General features: G+C 41.6%; 1 protein-coding gene across 1 annotated transcript in view; it reads right to left on the reverse strand.

Annotated features, from left to right (window-relative positions):
• Positions 1-7,594: 7,594 nt before the first annotated feature.
• Positions 7,595-16,614, reverse strand: part of DRD3 (dopamine receptor D3) — a 39,298-nt gene continuing 30,278 nt past the window's right edge. Inside the window, 5 exon segments of the mRNA XM_082394812.1 lie at positions 7,595-10,470; positions 11,611-11,956; positions 15,071-15,121; positions 15,123-15,149; positions 16,261-16,457. Of these exon segments, the coding sequence (XP_082250938.1) occupies positions 10,274-10,470; positions 11,611-11,956; positions 15,071-15,121; positions 15,123-15,149; positions 16,261-16,457 (818 nt within the window). The 3' untranslated portion in view covers positions 7,595-10,273.

Raw genomic sequence — 16,614 nt, forward strand, 5'->3', positions numbered from 1 at the left:
TCGGGACTCTGCAGATTTACAGGTCTTTTTTTAAAAAACATTTTTATTGAGGCATATTTTACATAGTGTGTAATTCACATACTTCAAGTGTATAATTCAGTGATTTTTAGTAAGTTTACCAAGTTGTACAACCATCACAATGAATCAGTTTTAAAACATTTGTATCATTCCAATAAGATCCTCATGCCCATTACATCTCCCTGCCCCAGGCAACCACTAATCTTCTCTCTTTCTCTGTAGATTTGCCTTTTTGGACATTTCATATAAACAGAATCATACAATACATAGTCTCTTGTGGCTTGCTTTTTTCATTTAGTGAAAGTTTCTGACATTTGTCCATGTCACAGCATGTACAACCAGTTTGTTACTTTCCATCATTGAATAATATTTTGTTGTACAGATACACCACAATCTGTCTATCCATTCACCAGTTGATGGACATTTGGGTTGTTTTTAACTTTTGGCTATTATGAATAATGCTGCAAAGAATATAATGTGCAAGTCTTTGTGTGGATATTTGTTTTATTTACTTTCTCTTGGATAGATACCCAGGAGCAGAATCACCTGATGATATGGTAAATTTGTATTTAACTTTGTAAGAGACTGCCAAACTGTTTTCCAAAGTGACTGCATTATTTTACATTCCTATCAGCAATGTATGAGGATTCTCATTTCTCCACCTCCTCTCCAACATTTGTTATTGTCTGTCTTTTTAAAAATTTTTCAGTCATTCTCTAATGAAAATGATGAGTGTCTTTTTCATGTATTTATAAGCAATTTTTCTCTCTTTTTCAGTAAAATATCCATTAAAATATTTTGCCATTTTTGGATTGAGTTGTCTTCTTATTATTGAGTTGTAAGTGTTCTTTGTATATTCTGGATACAAGTCCTTTATCAGATATGTGTTTTGAAAATATTTTGCAAGCCAGTCTGCTATTTCTAATTAGTGTCTTTTGAAGTGCAAAGTTTTAAATTTTCACAAGATCAATTTATCACCTTTTTTCTTTTTTAAGGTGCTTATAGTGTTATATCTAAGAAATCTTTGTCTATCCTAAGGTCCAAGGACTTCTACCTAGGTTTTCTTTTAAAAGTTTTATTGTTTAGCTCCTACATTTAATTCTATGATCCATATTGAATTAATTTGGGGGGATGGTCTAATTTCATGTTTATGCATATGAATATCCAACTGTCCTAACACCATTTGTTTAAAAGGCTCTCCTTTCATTAACAGATTGCCTTTTTTTGAAAATCAATTAACCATAAATGTAAGGATTTCTTTCTAGACTTTTAATTCTGTTCAGTTATCTATATATCTATTCTTATGCCAATACCATATTATCTTGATAACTGTAGCTTTATAGTGAGTTTTGAAATTGGAAAGTAAACATTCTCCAATTTTGTTCTTCTCTTCAAAAATAATTTTGGCTATTCTGAAACTTTTGCATTTCCATATAAATTTTACAATCTGCTTATAAGTTTCTGATAAAGAAAAAAAAAGAAGGTCTGTTGGACTTTTGAGATGGATTACATGAAATATATAGATCAATTTGGAGAGAGAACTGCCATCTTAACAATACTGAGTCTTCCAATCCAAGAACATGGGATCTCTAGGTCCTTGTTCATTTTTATTTCTTTTTAAAATAAAAAAAAAATATATTGAGGTGAAATTCCCATAACATAATATTAACCATTTTGAAGTGAACAATTCAGTGGCATTTAGTACATCTATCAACTGTGCAACCACTACCTCTATCTAGTTCCAAAACATTTGCATCACCCCCAAAGAAGATCATGTACCCAATTAAGCAGTTACTCCCCATTCCCTCCCTATCTACCCTTGGAAGCCACCAATCATTATTCTGTCTCTGTGGACTTACCTATTCTGGATATTTCATATAAATGAAATCATACAATATGTGACCTTTGTGTCTGACCTCTTCCATTTAGCATAATGTTTTCGAGGTTCACCTGCATTGTAACATGTATCAGTACTTCATTCCTTTTTATGGCTGGATAATATTCCATTTTACATATATATATGTAAAATGGAATTATATATAATATATGTGGTATATATATTATCTATATAATGGAATCATATATACTATATATGTGATATATATATCGCATGTAATTTTAGCTATTATGAATAATGTTACTATGAATATTTCTATGCAAGGATTTGAACATTTGTTTTCAATTTGGGGGGTATATACATAGGAGTGGAATTGCTGGATCATATAGCAATGCTATATTTAACTTTTTGAGGTAAAGGTCCTTGTTTTTAAAGGGGGAACATGTCCACTAGGGGATGAGAATCCCATTAAGCTTTAAGTTATAGTTTCCACCTAGTCATTTAGAGCTCCTTGTGCCAGGATACCAACAGGCAAGTGATGGAGCATCCTGGATAATTGAATCCTGATCATTAGGAGAAGTTAGGAATGTTGTTACACAATGGGGACAGGGAAGAATACATCTGCTACCTGGATGATCCACTGAGGTATCTCTTTGTATTCCTTCGTTTATTTTGATGGTAACGGATAAGTGTAGCAGCCACGGCCTGAGAAAGTTGCCATGTCCCTCAGGATCACTCCACCAGGTAAGCCACCTGGACCAGTAGAGTGATAATCAATAGTGAGGGGAATCTAGAATAGACAGTAGAAAGGGAAATGATGAGAATTACCTTGTCTTTGAAACCATTTGCTGTGGCAGAGATTATAGTCCATTCCACTAACTTTCCATAGGAAGAGAACAACTAGATTCCTGAGGAAGCTGTTTTTAGAATTTACTATATGAGGAAAAGTGAAGCCAAATGGCATAAAGGGTGAACTGTAGTGGATCTTGTGGTGTGCCACCCAGATCACTCTTCAGGACTGAGGAATTTGTTCCCCCAGTTGCTAGGAGTGTTGACAGCTGAAACCTTTCAACTGAAGAGAGCTTCCTTGCCTAAGTCACGCCTCCTTCCCAGAGGTAGCTTGCATCCAATTACTGGTTGGGACCACAAACACCCTGCTCCCTCCAGAACTCCCTGTAGGATCATCTAAGATTTTTGTGTGACTGCAACACTGTTCAATTCCTCCCTCTGCTGAATCCTACTTCCTTCAAGTATAGGTGTTGCTCCTTAAGGCATACCCCATTAAATTTATCCATTCAGGATGCAAATTTCCTTCTTAGAGTTTCAATATGAGCCCTAAGAGTCTATGCAATTTGAGTTGGGTCATTAAAAATGGAATATACCAATCATGCGGAATAATGAGTCCATGGTACTCTGAACTGGTTAAACAATATTTAGGAGATTGGATTCTATTTGTGGCCTCATATTTTAAGAGAAACACTAACAACATGGTTACATCCAGAGGAAAGCAACCAAGACAGAGAGTGCAAGGAAATGTAACTTGAAGTAGAGATATAGGGATTGAAACTTTGGAGAACTGTCTTAATCGCACAAAGGCTATCATTGAGAAGATGGAACAGAGGAGAGAATAGGGACCAAAAGGTGGATTTTATAAGAAGGTAAATTTTGGCTTAAAAGAGGGTGGGATTTTCTAAAGGATAACTTGTTATATGTCTAGAAAGAAGTGAGCCAGCTCCTTAATACAGCTGGGTGATAACGAATCAGAGATGTTAGAATTTCTACAATAACCAGGGGATTGGAGTAAAGTCCCCTCCAACTCTCAAATCCCATAATTATACACTGTGATGAATTGCAAGCTTTTTTAAAAAAATAAATTTATTCATTTATTTATTGGCTGTGTTTGGTCTTCCTTGCTGCGCACGGGCTTTCTCTAGTTGCAGAGAGCGGGGGCTACTCTTCGTTGTGGTGCGTGGGCTTCTCATCGCGGTGGCTTCTCTTGTTGCAGAGCACGGGCTCTAGGCATGCAGGCTTCAGTAGTTGCAGCACATAGACTCAGTAGTTGTGGCTCACGGGCTCTAGAGCGCAGGCTCAGTAGTTGTGGGGCACGGGCTTAGTTGCTCCGCGCATGTGGGATTTTCCTAGACCAGGGCTTGAACCCGTGTCCCCTGCATTGGCAGGTGGGTTCTTAACCACTGCGCCACCAGGGAAGCCCGAATTGTAAGCTTTTTAAGTCTTTACTATGGAGTTTTATGGAGTCTGCTCAAACCATAGTGCAAGACTCAATTATGTTTGTTTTTCTTAAAGGAAGAAACGCCCTCCTCCACCTTAGTCAGTCTGAAGTGGTGCTACATGGAGTAGGAGACCTACATGATATTCCCTCAGCTTTCCTCCTCAGCCCCTAATTGCTGTTGAATTATTTTATTTTCTTAAGACACAAAGAAGCAACTAAGAGTTGTTTCTGAACAGTTTTGACTTTTATTAATAAGCATATTTGTAGGCTTTTAGGGCTCAGAAGATAATTTATATCCTTCTAGAATTATTTTAACTTGTCTCGTCATAGCTTAGAAATTCAGACTTATCACTTTTACTGATAAGAAAGTTGAGTTCCAGGAAGTCTGCAGATTTGACTTGGGCCACTAAAAGGGCTACATGCCAAGGCTGAAATCAGACCTCTTATATTCTGAATGACAGAGCTTTGTACACTTCCCCAAGTCGTCCAAGTTCCAAGTTCTCCTGCCTTTCAGATCACTTTCACCATAGCTTATGGATTTATTTGTGTTCCCACAAAAAGATATGTTGAAGTTCTAATTCCCCAGAACCTGTAAATGTGACCTTATTTGGAAATAGGGTCTTTGCTGATGTAATTGAGTTAAGATGGGGTTATATCAGATTAGGGTGGGACCTAATTCAATAATTTATATAAGAAGAGTGAAATTTGGACATGGACACACAGGAGAGAACCCCATATGAAGATGGAAGCAGAGATTGGAGTCACGCTGCCACAAGATATGGAACACCAAGGATTGCTGACAGCTGCCAGAAACTAGGAAGAGGGAACGAAGGATCTTCCCTTATAGCCTTTGGAGAGAGCATGGCCCTGCCAGCACCTTGGCTTTGGACTCCAGCTCCCGGAACTGTGAAAGAATAAACTTCTGTTGTTTTAAGCCACCCAGTTTGTAGTAATTTGTTACAGTAGCCCCAGGAAACTACTGCACCAGATCCAATGCACTTGTCTCAGGAAGGAAGAGATGGAGGAAGAGAAAAGCATGTTTGGCTCAGACGTCATGAGGAACAAAGCTGGGAAGTCCTAAGGAATAGATGTGTTCTGCTGCTTTTTCCTGGCCAGGAGAGGAAGACAGGCCCTGAGGTCACTTTGGCAAGCGAGCATCTGCCGGCAATCTGGTGTTAGATCATGCCACACTTGTGTACTTGGCTGTGTGAACAGGGAAAGGGACTAGCCAATTGCCTAACAATCTGACTACAAATTCAGCCAAGTATCTTGGGCACATTTGGGGAATAAAAGACAAGAGAAAAATCAGTTTCAAGTGGGAGGCTGAACAGATTATGCCTAATAACTTGAGACTATTAGAGAATCAGCAAAGAGAAAGAAAGGTGGGCTGTGAACCAGATAGTTAGGGTAGAAACAGCTGCTTAGGGGGGAAATAATAATAATAATATCAATAATAATAATAATTATAATAATAATCTCTTACATTCGTTAGAGCTTTGTAGTTAACAAAGCACTTTTAATATTAGCTATTTAATCTTTAAATGGTCTATGAAGAAGGCTAGGCCTTCAGATCACCATTTTACTAATGAGGAGGTTGGAATTCATAGAGGTGAAACACTTGCCCAAGGTCGCTTGCCCCTGCTAGTCTTCCAGTCTTTGATTCATTTCTGTCCATTGTTTTTCCCATAAGCTGGTCAGAGGAACCTTGGGTTCAGCCTAGCCCCCTCTCTGGGGCACATCCATCCTCAGTGGCCTATGGCCATCTCTCCGCTCATCCCAGTACCCAGCAGACGGCACAAAGCAGGGACTTGATGCACAATGGCGGAGGCTGGGTGATTAACTGAGGTGAGGGTAGGTGGAGCGAGAGGTCCCAGGTCTTGTGCTTGGCACAGAGTTCAGGTTCGGCCTCTGCCAGTGCGTGCTACAAAGCTGAGCTGCCTGACATCACCCTCAACTGAGTCTCCGTGTCAGGAGGTAGTCATGGAAACTCACTCCCTTTCTAAGCTGATGAGGAGAGAATTAGGTAGAAAGGAGGAATCAAATTAATTGCCTGTCATCTGCTCTCTGCTCTCTGTGTGTTGATTCAAATTAAGCTTTTTCAGTTTTCTGATGTCAGCAGATACCATATGATCAGAGCACAGGCCTGGGAGTCAGGATCTCCAGGAAACAGCCAGTTTTTAGCGAATCCCTTAACCTGTCTCTCCGTTTAGTTCTGACCCAAGCATTCAGAAAAACAAATCTCTCTGCCTGACCTCCCTTGATTTCTGACCTAAACTCTCTGAACTGCCTTATTTTAGCCATCTTTGGCTCTACAGCCACCCAACCAGCCATCCCTCATCTTGTAGAGAAAAGAGCAGAGAATTCGAATCGAATTCTGTGTTTGCTGAAATTGACTGCAGCTCAGAGAGAGGTAGTTAAGTTAGTCAGTGATAAATGTTCTGTGATGCGCGTTGCCCACCTGGAGGAAAGTGGAGGCAAAATCTTGAGATTTTCTGTGAGAGGTGTCACCACCAGCTCAGCTGCCACCTGAGCAGAGCCAGAGGATGTCTCCAAAGATGCGGCCCTTTCCTTTCCTGTGCTATCTGTAGGCTCTCTTCTCTACAGCCAGTTGGCATTATTTGAGATTCCTTGCATGTTCCTTGCTTGTTGGTTTCTTTAACTTTTCAGAGGTTTTCTCTGCCGAGAACACTCTTCCTACTTTTTCATTATGTCTCAACCCTGTCAACACGTCTGCGAAGCCTTCTCAAGGCGGAATATGGGATTTCCAGACACCATGAATTCCCTTTATTATAGATGACAAGCAGGTCATCACTGTACACAGGAATTCTACCTCCCCAGTGGTCTACAGGCTTCTGAAAGCAAGGACTATGTCTTCCTTGATCATGTTCCCAGCACCAAGCATCATGCCGAACACATGGAAGGTAATCAATCTATTTATTGAATAAGGGACTGATTTAATAAATGAGTGATGAATGGAATTTTTTCAGGATGGTGTCTTAGAAGAAGAAAATATTTACTTAAGGTCTAGAGTTGAATGTTGATTGTAATCTGTTTGGATTTCGATGCTGTTTGCATTTCACCCAAGTAGAATGGACTGCTGTGAGATGACTTTGGGCTCCAGACCTGGTTTGCCCCAAGAACTCTGCTCTGCTTTACTCAGGCCAACATCTCTCCAGAGTCATACTGGCTCTGAAAGTAGCAAGCTCTGAGGTCAAGCGTACTGATTCATGTTGGGAATGTAGAGTTGGAAGAGATAGAATGCAGAATCCCAGGATGAAGAGGCTGAAGTGAGTGCTTGGGAGATGTGCTTGGGATTCCCCTAGGAGGCTCTTCCTGGATCAGGAGAAAATCCTGGGAAGGAGATGTTGTCTCCTAATAGATACTATCTAGGGGAAAAGGTGCCTCTCAGTTTAACGATGGAGATGACAATACGATTTTATCCTTGTATCTGTATGGAGTTTTTTGGGTTTTTTTGTTTTTTTTAAGTATTTGTTTATTTATTTATTTAATGGCTGTGTTGGGTCTTCGTTTCTGTGCGAGGGCTTTCTCTAGTTGTGGCAAGCGGGGGCCACTCTTCATCGCGGTGCGCGGGCCTCTTACTATTGCGGTCTCTCTTGTTGCGGAGCACAGGCTCCAGACGCGCAGGCTCAGTAATTGTGGCTCACGGGCCCAGCTGCTCCGCGGCACGTGGGATCTTCCCAGACCAGGGCTCGAACCCGTGTCCCCTGCATTGGCAGGCAGACTCTCAACCACTGCGCCACCAGGGAAGCCCGAGTTTATAGTTTTTATGGGCTTCTCAGGGAGTGGGGTAAAGTAGAAAGAGCACTGAGCTAGGATTCAGCGGATTTGAATACTCGTGTGTCATTATCCAACCACGGGACAGCAATTCCTGGCCTCGCTTTCCTTTTCTGTAAATGAAGGAGAGGGTAGGACCAAATACTCCCTCGGGTCTGTTCCATGATTCTATAAAAATAGGTTATGCATGTCCCATGTGACTGGTTCAGAGGTTGAATATGGCAGGAGAGTGAGAGTAATGCCTTGGGCTGGGTTCTCAGGAAAGTCTAAGGCGGAGGTAGGTGGGGCAGGGTGAAGCTCTCCCAGAGATCTTGCTCCATCTTTTTCTCCCCACCCCTTTGCCACTCTGGTGGGAGGCAGTGCACCATAGTGGTTAATTGCATGAGCTTGGGAATCAGGCAGGCATGCCCTTGAATCCCGGCTCTGCCACTTACTGACTGTGTGACCTGAGGCAAATTTCTTAACCTCCCTCTGTCTCAGTTTCCTCACCTACAAAATGATGTTTATCTTCCTAAAGTCATCATAAGGGTTGGATGACCTGATGTAAAGAAATGCAACAAAAATATTTGCTATCACTTTTCCTCACAAATATATGAATACTGATGCTGTTTATATTTCTCTCTTTAGAACTCTGATTTTGACATGAAATTCTGTGGTCTTTCACCCCACTCTCCCACCCATTTGCTGTTTATTTTGCTTGAAAAAACTTAGGAATCGCGTACTTTGACTTCTTCTGATATTTAATTGTCTCAGTCCCTAGTTCTGCTTGTACCATAAACCTGTTGAGCTAGGTGGCTCCAGGTACAAGAACTAGTGGGCAGACAGCATTGTTATCAAAGATAACATTTAAAAATATTGGCATTAAAAGCATTCAGGAGTAACATAACTGACTCCCTGGGGGGGGGGTTGTATATATTTCCTCCTTATACACTTAAGGGTTAGAGGAATAAGAAGGGGCAAGAGATGCCTCGGATTCCATACAAAATTCCTGTGTATTTTGAGGTTTTAACAGCATTGCAGCCGGTATCTGTCACGCCTATGCACTAACAGGTCTTAACAGTAAATTTATTGAAGCTCAGGATGATAACATTTCATAAATTATCCACAGATTGTATCTTGATTCTGTAATCAATAAGAAATAGCTTCTGTAGGTGAAAAGGTAAATGTGAGGATATTCAAGTTTCTTATAAATGCAATTTTGAATGACATTTACACATTGTTTCTATTACACCTTTCATCTCAATTGTGAGAGGATAATGTTTAGCATCTGCATTAGGTCTTTACAAAGACTGTCCATATGATGGCTTTGGACAGCTAGTCTGTCTCAGTTCTGGGGTCCTCGGGCAGTTTAGGTGGGTCCCTACCACCCTTAGATAAGTAAACTGCCAAATACAGGAGCAGGCGGTGGGCTCCTTGAGTGCAGGAGCTGTCTTATTCAATGTCATATATCCAGAACCTGGGAGGTGAATGGCACCTTGTAGATGCTTAATAGTTAATGGGTTTCAGGGTCTGAAAGTATTGGATCTCTGTTAAGCAGGAGATGGAGATGCCTGGGTAGGAAAACCTCACAGCGTTATGAAAACACATCTAAAGCACGCTCTGAACCACAAGATTCAACAGTGATACTGTAGTGGGCATTGTCATTCCTTTGTCACTTAACATCCCCATCTTAAATTACTCTGGAACTGAGACTCTGAGAGTAAGGAAATGGAATCAAAGGGCCTTCTTAGCTAGGGCTAAAATACAGGGGGAGCAAGGTTTGAAAAGGAAGCCCAGGTGCCAGTGTGGGACCATGTTTCCCTCAGGGTGAGGAATTTCCCAAATCAAATGTAGCCAATCAGATTCTACAGAGAGGTGGAAACACTGACCTTGCTATTATATTTCAGGATGCAATGAATGAAAGGAATGACCAAAGAGAGTGGGCCCATGAAAGTACAAGGTTAGCCTGACAGTTAATTAGAAGTTTGAAGGAAGTGAGACTGGCTGTCTGCAAGACAGTTTACTGGCTGAGATTTCAAGGACCCTTGGCAAGTTGAGAATTATGAGATCTGTTCATTTTTCCTTCACTATAATGAATCATGCCTCTGATGAAAATTGTGTTTGTGTGTGGAGTCATGTTCTATCAGCTTCTCGCCGAATTACTGCTTATCACTTGGGGGCCCCCGAACGACTTGAAGGTTGCCAGAGTGAAGTCAGAGTTTAGGTGGGGAGGTAGAACTCTCTGTTCTGGAGGAAGCAGTTGGTTACACCTGCTACTCAGGGACATCTTGCCTTCAGGAATCTTCTTCCTGCCACATGCCAGCAGACATCGCACTGTCATTTTGAGCAGGTCCTGGCCAGTGGCCCGGTGGCCTGGCAACTAAAGGTGGGCACAGGGAGTCTTCTCTCCTCCTTCAGCAAGACAGGATCTTGAGGAAGGCTTTTCGGAACTCGATGTTGAAGGTGGTATAGATCACAGGGTTCAGGGCGCTGTTCACGTAGCCCAGCCACGTGGTGGCACTGTAGAGCTCTGGGGACACGTGGCATGCTTGGCAGTGGGCATTGAGAATGTGGGTCAAGAAGAAGGGCAGCCAGCAGACAATGAAGGTCCCTAGGTTGCAAAGGAAGAGAAAAACTGGGTCAGGGGTTTGTTTACTCCCTTTGTTGTAACATGGAAATGAGTCACAGTTGTCTACTTTACGGCAGCTACGATGCTCGAAGTTTCACATACCCTTTTAATTTTTACACCAACCCTATGAAGCAGGTGTGATTAGTCACTTTTTTTTTTTTTAGGTGAGAAAACTAGATGCTAATATCTTTGATTCATCCCAAGCCTTTGCTCCTAAATCAGTTTTCTGGTTTGATCTTTAGATAGTCCTTCGCTAGTCTTTTCTACTTCTCAATTCAATTCAAATATTTATTTTATGTCTATCCATGCAAGACATGTTCCCAGGCACTGATAGGAAAAAAGACCTTAAAGATGCAATTCATATAGTTAAGGTTGTTGAGGGGATTAACATAGAGGTTCCCTGGATATGAGAAGTCCCTAAGACATGAGTAGTTTGGGGCTTGTCTGTGACAGTGAACAGGATATGTTCACCTTCACTAACTCTGTATGGTACCGTGACTTATCAATTTTTAATTTCTTTATTTAAATAAATTTATATTTTTCTACTATAAAAACCAGCCCTGATTTTATACACTATGGAAAACTGGGTAAATATGCAAAAGTAGAAAGAAGTGAAATAATCACCCACCACACAAAGACAATCAATCACTTTTGACATCTGAGTGAATTAATTTTCAGTCTTTTTTTCTCTGTATTTAAAATAATCTAGATGTTATAACACCATATGACAGTAGTCTTTTTGCATCCTCACATTTTTCACTTAATATTTTAAAATAGGTAAGCAGGTAGGAAATATCCAGTATGTGCCAGATGCTTTTAATGAATCATTATCTTACTTATTATTTGATTTATCCATTATAATTCCAAGTGATAGACACGAAACACAGCTCAATTACGTGACTTGTTTGGTTTCATAAATTTCAGTCTAGGTGTTTTGAATTTCCACCAGAGTTAAGATTTATTCACAAACTCTTTTCATTTACATTATAAACATTTATAAATATTACAGTCGTTGGATTTCCAATTTCTGTTAAATATGGTTACCTTAGTATCCTCCACCAGCTCCACTGAACTCAACCTAACCCAACGTAATCCAACCCATCCCAACTTAACCTGACTCACCAAGCACCATGACCAGCATCTGGGTTGCCTTCTTCTCCCGCAGCGGCGCTCCCCGAGGTTGCAGGGGGCCCAGCTTCAGGGATGTCGACAGCCTGCCATTACTGAGTTTTCGAACTTCTAAGCTGAGCTTAGGTGCCATGGTGGGGCTGAGGGAGTTCCGAGTCCTCCCCTCCCTTTTCAACTCTCCTTCCCCTTCTTGGAAGCCTGGTCTTCCCAAGGCAGTATCTTGGCAGATGCTGTAGTAGCGCTTCAGTTCCATGTGTGTCTGACCAGGGGAGAGGGGCTGTAGGTGTAACAAGAGAGGGTCCTGACATTTCTGGGGATATTGTTTATCTTCTGAATGTTCCTGAAAGGGAAACAGAATGCAATGAAGGAAGAAGAAGCCATCATTGTGTGAAACCTACAGAGGGTGCATCTGAGAGTGGTGGGCTCATGGGAAGTTAAGGTAAACAAAATCTGCTTCTGCCTTTACAACTCAAAAGCACCTACCACATAAAGAACATCTGAGAATCACAATAATCCCTTGAGGAGGGTAGCATAGAATTATAGCCTGGCCTTTTTAAGGTAGAATGACCTGGATATACAGAGGAAAATGTTAAATGGCACCATTGAGATGTAAGCAGAAAAATCTGGAAACTGGGAAATGATAAGACAAATGACTCAGTTTCTTCAACAAATAAATTGCAGTGACAACACCACCACCACTTACAAGGTATGGGTCTTATTTGAATTTTGATTCAAATAAACCAACTATAAGAAATCTGTAAGACAATTGGGGAAATTTGAACGTTGACTGGATATTTAATGATAGTAGGGAATTATTATTAAATTTTTTAGTGTGATGTGGTATTATGGTTACGTGTTTTATAAAAGAGCCCATATCCTTTAGAGAGTCTTAGAGAAATATTTTTGGCTGAAATGTTGTTATGTTTGAGATTTGCTTCATAACAATCCAGTGGGGGTGTGTGAATGTAGGTGGGAGTGTAGTTGAAAGAAGACGGGGCCATGAGTTGATAATTGCTGGAGCTGGCTGATGACTACTGAAGGCTTAGTTATATTTGTCTTTCTACTTTTTTAGTTTTGAAATTTTCAATAATAAAAAGTTTAAAAAACCCAGGATTTTCATCTCAGCTTCCTACTTAGTTGATGCATCCTGGGCAAGTTAATTAAATGCCTCTGAGCCTCATTTGTAAAACAGAAAAGAAATGAAAGAAACAGGTTTGGGATGAGCAGACTCTGAGAGTAGAAAACTGAAGATATGTGAAAGTTTCTGGTATTTTGGGAGGACGTGTGTGTGCCAACGTCTGAACTTCTTTCCATGTTTGAAAAATCAGATGCTGTGTCAATCTTGAGTAGAAGGCAGGACTCCCCAGCACCCTTACCAAAGCCATAAAAGCCAGATATTCACTCTCCCCGACCTCCCCACTGGGCAGCTAGAACTCTGGTACCTGAACCAAGCCCAGCCAATTGGAGATTCACACCTACAACCTTGAATTAGAGCTCATGAAGCAGGGAGACTTCAGAATTCATCTAGCAGTGGGGACGGTCAATGTCCAGTGTCCTAGGTATTTGAACCAGATTCTTCCTTAGGCATGAACAGCGTCTTCTGAAGCTGTTCTTCAGCCTTCTCATTGAGTCTGAGCTACTTGATATCCTTCCAGTAAATTCCTTTTTTACATAAGTTAGTCAGTGTCAACAACCAAGAACATTCACTAGTCTCTCCTTAGTTCAAGGAATCATAGTTTTCTAGACACACAGGGCTGGTACACTGTACAAACTTAGAAGCATTGTTGAATAAATGAATGAATGAATGAATGTAAGTGGGCTTCAAGATTATTTAGTGTTTTAAAAACTGTGCTCCACAGAGGTGTTTGTAGGAATTCTATCATAACGTACTTTTTTAAAAATTTGGTTTTCATTTTGATGGAATTTTCTAATAATTAATGTAAGTATACTGTGTTTTATCTGAATGACCATTTGTAACCAAGATTATATTTTATGATTGAGCTGGCATCTAGTGATCTTCTAAAAGATGCATTATTTCTGAAACTAAAGGACTAGGGACAAATTTTTGAGAATGCTTATGAAATCTCAGATTTGGGACTTCCCTGGTGGCGCAGTGCTTAAGAATCCACCTGCCAATGCAGGGGACATGGGTTTGATCCCTGGTCCGGGAAGATCCTACTTGTCGCGGAGCAACTAAGCCCATGTGCCACAACTACTGAGCCTGCACTCTAGGACCCGCGTGCCGCAACTACTGAGCCTGTGTGCTGCAACGACTGAATCCCGCGTGTCGAGAGCCCATGCTCCGCAACAAGAGAAGCCACTGCAATGAGAAGCCCATGCACCACAGCGAAGAGTAGGCCCCGCTCGCTGCAGCTGGAGAAAGCCCACACAGCAACGAAAACCCAGCACAGTCAAAAAAAAAAAAAATTTATGAAATCTCAGATTTGAGAACATTGATCTAGTACAGCTTGTCTCCATTTCACAGATTTGGAAATTCAGTCATGTAGAAGGAAAGTGATTCTTCCCAGATTCTATATTGATGAGTGTATTTTTCAGCTCTTTCTGAAAACTTTTATCACCACCTCCATGACTGACATGAAGAAACATTGGATTGCTTTGGATCTGGCTGGCAGAGCCCTCCACTCCCAGATGGCAGGACAGAACCTAATTCTCCACACTCCAGGCAATGCCAGCTTCTTGACTCTTCAATCTCTCCTCTGTAGTCACCACTTTTCCTTCTTTTGGCCTTGGAGCCTTCTCGGACTTTAAATCTCTTATCTATAAAAAAAATCATTTACAGCAAGAGTCTGTAACAGCTACATCCGGCCCGTATAAAAGTGGTTAATTAACTATACGGAGATTAGACAAGGCTTAGACATTCATCATTATGGGTTTTTGAAGCTTCATTCCTAATATTTACTTGGCTGTGGAGCTCAGGGAGAGGAATACTGGTCTTTTATCTAACACCTTCAGGCTCCATGCAGCACTTGGCTTTCTTAGTGCGGCAGGGCTGGTTTGAATTGGAAGAATAAGAATCAGGGTGACTATGAAATTGTCTCAGTTTTCCCCATATTTAATGGCAAATAAGGCACTTGAAAGTTTCCCATTAGACTCCCTTTTCGGCTTTTCTTGGATCTGCCCATGTCTGTTTCAGCGATGCCCTGTTTCCTCTAATGCAGGTTGTTCTGGATGGTATCTTCACAACACATCCAAGAGTCATTGGCTCTGGTCACTGGGATCTAGCCCCACAGTCATATGCTTTTGGAATATTATTTGATAATGCCTATTCTGAAGCTCAAATCAGGCAGAATCTCAGATCTGTTATTTATTACAGATGCAAGTGTGAGGTTGGCGCTAAATTTGATTTTGGGGTGGAAGCGGAATTAAGTCAAGCCAATGTCTTGAGAAAGGGTCTCTTATTCTTTTCCTACAGTCAAAGGCATGGCTTACTCACCATTTTCCCCATGGCATCTGATGGAAATCTGGCCCTTACTGAAAAACTGTCACATAGGGTGCAACCGTAGCCAGGAAGACTAGGGTGGGTTGAAGGAGAAACAGTTGTGGGTTAAGCTCTATATAGTTGGGCCATATAGGTGACAATGCTTTGAATACAGTGTGTTCATATCCTCCGTCTTGGGTCCTGATGTCCTATTTCATAGGGGCCATTATTTTGCTCTATGTAAGTCTTGGGGCATTGAGTTCAAGGCTCTGATTCTCATTCAAGTCATTATAGGTTGATCTAGACATCCAATGTGTACCTGCCTTCAACATCAAACTCAATTCTTACTCTATGAAGCCCTTTCCGGAGCATATTGACCTTTATCTTCTCATAACCTCTCCAGCATTTAATATTTAGATGCTTAGTTGTCTTCATCTCACATTTGGCAAACGTCCCAGTCAGTGCTGGGCTGCTCATTCATTTTGGGTGGAGGTGTGTTTTATTTGCTTGTCTAAGATTCTAAGCTACATGAAGGCAGAGGCCGTATAATATTCCTGCTGTCTCTTCCCTAGCAGATTGCAAGGGATTGGTATTCATCCATTCATGCTTCAAGTACACCTTGAAGCATGTGCCAGGCACTGGAATGAGCAGAATTTACAGCCCAAGCAATCAGAAGATTTCAGTGACCTTCCTTTTCAGAGCCTTGAAAAACCTAATAAAATGTGTCATCAGCATCTCCCATTCCCTCGGCTGGTTAGTGCCTCAACACAGAGGCAGATCTAGAAAGGACAGGAAGTTTCAATGGACCCCCAGTGATTCCTAATGTCATGATCTGACCAAAAAGTCATTCCTGGAAACCCGGCATCAGTGAATGGTAAAGCTGCCACACTAAAACTTCATACCTGTGTGACATCTGAACAGCTGGCCATTTAGGGGCAATGAAAGACTTTGAAGGGGAGCAGAACAAGACCAGAAACTATCCTATCATCTTGCTAAGTCAAGTGTGCTCTAGGGAAGACTATCAATGCACTTTTGAGATTGGATTTCCTACCTTTAAAGCCTAGCCAATATCTGCAGATTAAAAGGTGGGTATCAGATGTGTGTCCCCGACGTGGCAGAACAGGCAAAAGCATGCACTGCTGGACACAAGGCTGGAGGCCACGGGGCTGAGTGTCATCTTCCTTCTGCCCCTCCAGGGTGCTTACCTGTTGGGGGAAGCCGGGCCTGACACTGATGCACTGACTGTTCTGTCGAGTGAGGATCCGTTTCCGTCTCCTCTGTCTCAACACCACGTAGATCCTGGCATAGACGAGGACAGTCACTCCAAAGGGCAGGTAGAAGGACACCACTGAAGAGTAGAGGACAAAGTCAGGGTTGGAGATGGAGCAGATGCTGGGGTCTCCTGTGAGCGAGAGAAGGGGAGAGAGCAAAGTAGTTGGCCAAGTATGGGACCTCGGTGGGGAGCACAAAATATGGCCTCACATCATGTGTGGTGTCTCCACCATCGAATCCACAGTGGAGCTTCGAGAAGCACTGGCCAGTCCCACCTACCCCCTCAT

The sequence above is a fragment of the Balaenoptera borealis genome, assembly GCF_965194805.1.
Source record: "Balaenoptera borealis genome assembly, chromosome: 5".
NCBI classification, from domain to species: Eukaryota; Metazoa; Chordata; class Mammalia; order Artiodactyla; family Balaenopteridae; genus Balaenoptera; species Balaenoptera borealis.